A 5,977-nucleotide genomic window follows, 5' to 3' on the forward strand; every position below is an offset into this window, starting at 1 on the left:
GGCATCTGTGTTCATTCAGGACTACAGGAGTTATGTGATGGTGTTGATTGCCAGCTGTTTCAAAAGTGTGTACATATATATATATATATATTCCTTTAAGTTCTAAGCAAGGTTTAAACGTTTTTCAGCATCACAATCAAAATGTGTAGACCTACTTTTGAAACTGTTTCTGTTCGTTTACATTTCATTTAGAAAAAGTGAAATGCTCTGTTGTGTACGTCCAGAGGACCGAGTGGTCTGCTGTGTCTACAAAGGATTCGAGATGACAAAATGTTGCGCATTTAACTATGAATGACTTATAAATAATGGTGCAACGGGTCAGAAAACTCACGGATCACAGAAGATAAAAAGGAGCAAACAACTTTTATAGATCCCTGATTATTTTGCTGCCAATCATTGATCTGTATTGGCAGATACAGATGCTATTGATTGATTACAGCAGCTGGTCTACAAGGCTCCAGACTATTTTTTTCTGCCACCTTCCCAAAAATTATTTTATCCACTCAAGTCAGTGTAAATCATAACAGTTCTAGAAGGGATCCTTTTAGTTTGTTAGTCATTTATAGTTTTTTTTTCTTCAAATAAGGAAATAAAAGATTTTTTTATAGATGGGGGGAAAAAAAAAATCTTGTCAATAGTAGCTTGAATGATGTATTATCTGTTTAGAGCCAGTATTAGGAAGTTAAATGGCTCATAATTCCCTCTATAATATCTGTTGTAGCAGATACATCTTCAAACTGGATTTATTCAAGTTCCTCACCAAAACTACATTTTATGAGATATGTGAACACGTCATTTTAATGTCACTGAACTCTGTTCTCGTCAATTTAAACATGGAGTGGTTGTTTATAATGAAATATTATCAGATCGGAAATTAGAAAAGCATGAATGCTGATGTCCTGATCATGTTACTGAATAGTAACATGATCACACGCGTTCCGAATCGTGAGGGGGGATCAGTACGATTCACGGACCGACAGTGGTCCGTTACACCACTGCTTATAAAGTCTAAACAGGTTCAAAGTGGAGCTACTGACACCTGCATTGGTTCACTTTTGACATTTGCACAAAGACTCAATTTCTACTATATGCTAAAAAACAAATCTAATTCTCAGGTTTCTGATTCACAGCAAGATCACATTTGCATATTTAGAAAAGTATAGAAACGTATTTATTTTGCAAATGATGCAGTCATAATGATCCCTATTGCATGAACAGATGACAACATCTTGCTTATCAACACTGATGGTGTATATTAACGGGAGTGCAAAACAAGGACTGTTGAAAATCAAATCTGTCGTCAGGAAAAAAACTATTGACAGCGATTTTAGATATTTCAGTTTCAACATTGAGATACATTTTTTTTTTTTTAAATAAGCAAAAAAATAAAAAGTCCTCCAGCGGTGTGCCTCACTGCTGCAGCTGGAGTCGTGACTCAGTGAGCTCCATCAGTCTGTGCAGGATGCTCTTCTGTCCACAGCGGACCTGCAGCGCCTGCTGCTTCCTGCTGCTCAGTCCTTCAAACGCCGCCTTGTCCTCCATCAGCGCCTGGTCGCTCTTCACACCACCCTCCTCCTCCTCCATGTCTCCATAGGACCTCACAGTCATGCGGGCTGCTTCATGAATTAGCCTTTTCCACGAAGCCTTTAACCCGGGGAGACCCTCGTTAGAGAAGGCGAGGGAAATCTCGTCCTCCTCATCTTCCTCCCAGCCTTCATTATCTTTGAACTCTGAGAACTCCTCCTTTGACATGCACAGCACCTAAAAATACACAAAGCGAGAGCTGCGTTTCAAATATTCATCCCCAACAAAGTGGTCTTATGTGTTGTTTTTTTCAGGTTTCGTGCACTGTTGCAGGTTCCCCTCTCACCTTGAGCACAGTATGGAGCTCCGCGTCCGTCAGGCAGCCCTGTTTGCCAAAGACGATGGCTCCTTTCTCTTGCATCATCCGACACAGCACCTCCCGCTGCTCCTCCGCCAGCTGCCGGTCCATATCGGACTGAACACCTGCAAAGAGAAGAGGAGGGTTGAGAGGAAGCACAGAGTAACGGGGTTGTATTTCTCGCCAATTCGTCGACTCTTTCGAACAAATCCGTCGTCACCTTGCGTTGCGACCTTGTACAGGTTGCCGACGGGGACGTCGGCGGTGTCGTTGCCGTTGCTCCGGTAAGGCTCCGTGAAGCCGTACATGTGCAGCAGCTGCCAGTTGGCCATCTGCCCGTAGGTGTTAAACACCTCCTCGCCTTTGCGGATGGGGCGTACGCAAACCATCTTCAAACTGCCCTGAGAAATTAGTGCGCAGTTAGTCTATACTTCAGGTAAATCCAGATGTTTTGAAACAAGAAAAGTTCCATCGTTATTAGGAGCGGAGGGGTCCCCTCACCGGTGTAAACTCCAGATTTGCATTGTGATTGGACACATGGTTAAGCATGTCGGCCATGGGAACCATCATCGGTGGGTTCAGGGCCTTCTCCTCTTCGTCCTCGTCCTCGTCTTCACTATCCTCCTCTTCCTGTGGCTCTTGGAAACTACAGAGAGGAGGATGGGGACGAATTTAGAGCAACGAGGATCCATATACTTTGAGTGTGTGTGTGTGTATTTTGTCTCATGCCCACTAACCTGTAGGCCATGACGAAGGCCACCAGCTTTGTGTACAGCTCCAGTGTGTGTGTGTCGGGGTTCCACAGGTCGGGATGCTTGGCGATGAAGGGGAGAACCACGTCTGTGTATTCCCTCTGAATGTTAGCCAGGTCTGTGTCCACAGCATCGGGAACACCTGTTCCCCTCAACAGTCCGTCTCTCTCCTCTTTAGACCTGAAGGAATGAACTGCAGATTACTGAAGAGAAAGCTAGAAATTCACACTTCATCAACAGAGAATTGAAGAAAAAGCTGCTCCTGTGGTTGGCAATGGGACAGCTTTTTGTTTTACTGATTCAGGATAGGGTTTAGACACGGACTTAAATCTGTTTCTTACCAGAACATGGGGTGGTCCAGCGTATTGAAGTCGGTCCACAGCGAGAGGTAGGGTTTCCAATGGGACTGTGGAGATGTGTATTCATACAGCAGAGTCAGCAGCAGGGGAACCCAGCCGGACGAGCTCTCCAGAGACGAGCTCTCTGTGACGGGTAAAAGGAGAAGCTGGGTTACAAACTGACGGGCGGCGCAGGCGGCTTCGGTCTCGCTAAAGCATCTTTGTCACTAAAAACTCTCACCTTTGTTCAGCACGACGGAGACCTCGGTGGTTTCCTGGTGGAGAAGAGCCGATCTGGGGATGGTGAATAAAACCTCTCCCTCCTCTATGTTGTCCTCAGCCAGCATCCCGTACTCGGCCACGGTTCCCTCTTTGCTCAGATACACCTACAGAGAGATGCATCATGGCCAATGTGGTTATGAAGACTGGGATCAACTCAGCTAAGTCAAATAAGTGCACCGTCTTCAGAAACGTTTTACAAATACTGAACAATGAAAAAAAAAATGGCAGGGACAACAAAATACATAGACTGCCTGGTTGACAGACTGATTCATATTTACACACCTTATTGCTGAGTACCAAGCCGACTCTGTTGCACCACTGTAGAAAGTCCTGCAGCGGATTCATCTCTAAACCATCATCGACCTGTCGGCGCATGGATATATAAAAAAAGAAACATCAATAATATGAAATGGCACGTGGGATCTAGTGCTGTGGAGCACTTGGTTTCACCGTAAAACTACATTTACACTGACAGTCATCGCTGCCCGTTAGCTTCGGTGTGAGTGAACGAGTAATTAGGAAATGAATAGCACCAACAGCTGGAATACATAGAAACGTTTGATGGTGCCCAACTTTACACCACATAACATTACAGAAGATGTACCATCAGTATGTACCACGAGCAACTAACTACTCACACGTGAAGCTAACTAACTGTACAGTGAAGCGAATGTAGTGCATAACGTTACACAGACACACTGTACACACTGTTCGGTTTTCTGTTAATTCGAATGAAATTGTAACCTTGGGTCGTTTCGCTTTGGTTGCCATCTTGTCAATGTAGTTCCTCAGGACTCGGTGGGTCCTGGGTCACTACACGAGTGTGTGAAGAACCAGCTCGAGCATGCGGACTGTGACAGAAGAGGGTTTATTGTGACCCAAACGTAGACTTGCAGGCAAGTAACGGAGATGTATAATCTGGCGCTTTGACTTTTTCGGGGACCACCTCCCAACGTCCACGCTCGTGGACTTTAAAACGCGTTCCACAAAGTCCGTAAAGGGTTTTAGGGCTGTCCATCTGTCAATAGCCGAGTTCTTGAGGGCGCCCTCGCACACATTTCGAGCCCTTCGTGAATACTTCCCGTAAGTCTTTCTGTCTGGGATAAATACCCGACATTCATAGCGATATGACGTTAAACACGTGTTTACGAGGGGAAACCCGGAAGCTTAAAAAAAGGCAAAAAAAGAAGATGCCACATGGGTATTTAGCCCGGAATATTACATTTACACAGATACATTTGACGTTAAGGGTTTGTGTGGTACATACAAACAAATTAATCAGACGAATGCAAGTTGTTGTTCCTGATTTTAGATTAGAGAAATATGTCAGAAAGAGGCCATACATTATTGGAATACCTATTAATCAATCGTCATATATGTCCAAAAACTTTTTGTACAAATATACATATTTGGTTTTATGTGCAATTTAATAATTGTTCTCATAGCATCATTAGGTCTGTCTACTGTGACTGCTGTTTTAACACTGACGGCCACTAGTTTGTGTTGTACAGCCTGCCAAATCACCCGTACATCTTCAGATTCCAACACCTGACTTTATCCTGGAGACTTCTAAATCAAAGGATATACATTCACAACAGACTTGAAGCTTTAAGTTCACAGAAGATGTTATTCAAAGTCACAAAGTCAGTAAATCCAGTAAGCTTACACATGTCCCACACTGACAGCGAACAAGATATATGGTAACATCTACTATCACACTTAATTGCACAAACACTAAACTAAAGCCTCTCGGTCTCTCTTTCATTTTTATATTATCTAAAATAATACTGGATCTCTCACATGATGCACAAATATATGACATTCAATCTGAATACAAAAAGGCTGTCATTTATGTGTAAGGTACACAGTACTTTAGACTTATCCACTGCACAAATGACAAAAATGGGCAATTTAACAGTAACAAAGCAACTTCACTCTGACTGATCATTTGGTAGAAGCTCAATGTGTCAATGAAGATGGAAAATTAGCAAACCTACAAATCCAAGTGACGATAATCTGAGGAAAAAAAACACCCAAGAAAGTATTATCAGAAGTCATCTTCTTAAACAGTCTGTGAGAACAATCATCTGTGATGAAACCGAAGAAAATGACACGCTAGAAATGTTTCCGCTAATATGTTGCTACAAAGTTACAGCCAGGCCCACTCCAAGTGCTCACCTCCATTAACGTCATAAGAAATGTGCTTCGATTAAATAAAACCTTGACAGAAAAATGAAGACATCCTATGTCATAAGAATATTTTTAGCTGTTGTCTGAGCTCACGTGCTGAGGGAAAACAATGGAAACAGCAAGCCAAATGAACAAATAGGTGCAATCCTGAGCAGAGCTTGGGGGACAGCCAGCAGCCATATCACACTCCCAAATGGGTGAGTTTTCAACTTGAGGTCTGTTTGGGTGAGGCCGGCCCACACACCATGCAGCATATGTTGATGTAATCTGCTCAAAATAGCCTCAATAATGAGGCACCGTTCCACACGAGAAGGCTGTGTAGAGCTCAGAGTGCTGAATGGGATATAAAATGTTGAGCAGCAGAGGGCGCTCTTTGACCAGATATGATATGGGTCTATAAGATGCCACATCAGCAGAATACAATTTAAGTACAGGTCTGGAAAGAATAGGAAAGCAACATTTGTAACCTCCTTTTAGATGTAAAAGTATGGCTCGTTGGTCTAGGGGTATGATTCTCGCTTAGGGTGCGAGAG

General features: G+C 43.3%; 1 protein-coding gene across 1 annotated transcript; it reads right to left on the reverse strand.

Moving 5' to 3' along the window:
* Positions 1 to 622: 622 nt before the first annotated feature.
* Positions 623 to 4,212, reverse strand: setd6 (SET domain containing 6, protein lysine methyltransferase). Its single transcript, XM_031874359.1, has 9 exons — positions 3,999 to 4,212; positions 3,537 to 3,617; positions 3,214 to 3,358; positions 2,976 to 3,117; positions 2,620 to 2,814; positions 2,384 to 2,528; positions 2,103 to 2,283; positions 1,871 to 2,007; positions 623 to 1,761 (listed from the first exon to the last, which is right to left on the reverse strand). Exons 1-9 carry the CDS (start codon positions 4,023 to 4,025, stop codon positions 1,411 to 1,413), a joined length of 1,404 nt encoding a protein of 467 aa, XP_031730219.1. The 5' UTR covers positions 4,026 to 4,212; the 3' UTR covers positions 623 to 1,410.
* Positions 4,213 to 5,977: the final 1,765 nt, after the last annotated feature.

This window comes from Anarrhichthys ocellatus, unplaced genomic scaffold (assembly GCF_004355925.1).
Source record: "Anarrhichthys ocellatus isolate YVR2014 unplaced genomic scaffold, GSC_Weel_1.0 scaffold80, whole genome shotgun sequence".
Classification (NCBI taxonomy): domain Eukaryota; kingdom Metazoa; phylum Chordata; class Actinopteri; order Perciformes; family Anarhichadidae; genus Anarrhichthys; species Anarrhichthys ocellatus.

Excerpts from the sequence above, each read along its gene's own strand:
- setd6 (XM_031874359.1), bottom strand. The coding sequence starts at position 4,025 with ATGGCAACCAAAGCGAAACGACCCAAG. Across the intron at positions 2,529-2,619 it reads GCCTTCGTCATGGCCTACAG|TTTCCAAGAGCCACAGGAAG; the intron begins GTTAGTGGGCAT and ends TCCTCTCTGTAG. Across the intron at positions 2,008-2,102 it reads GTACAAGGTCGCAACGCAAG|GTGTTCAGTCCGATATGGAC; the intron begins GTGACGACGGAT and ends TTCTCTTTGCAG.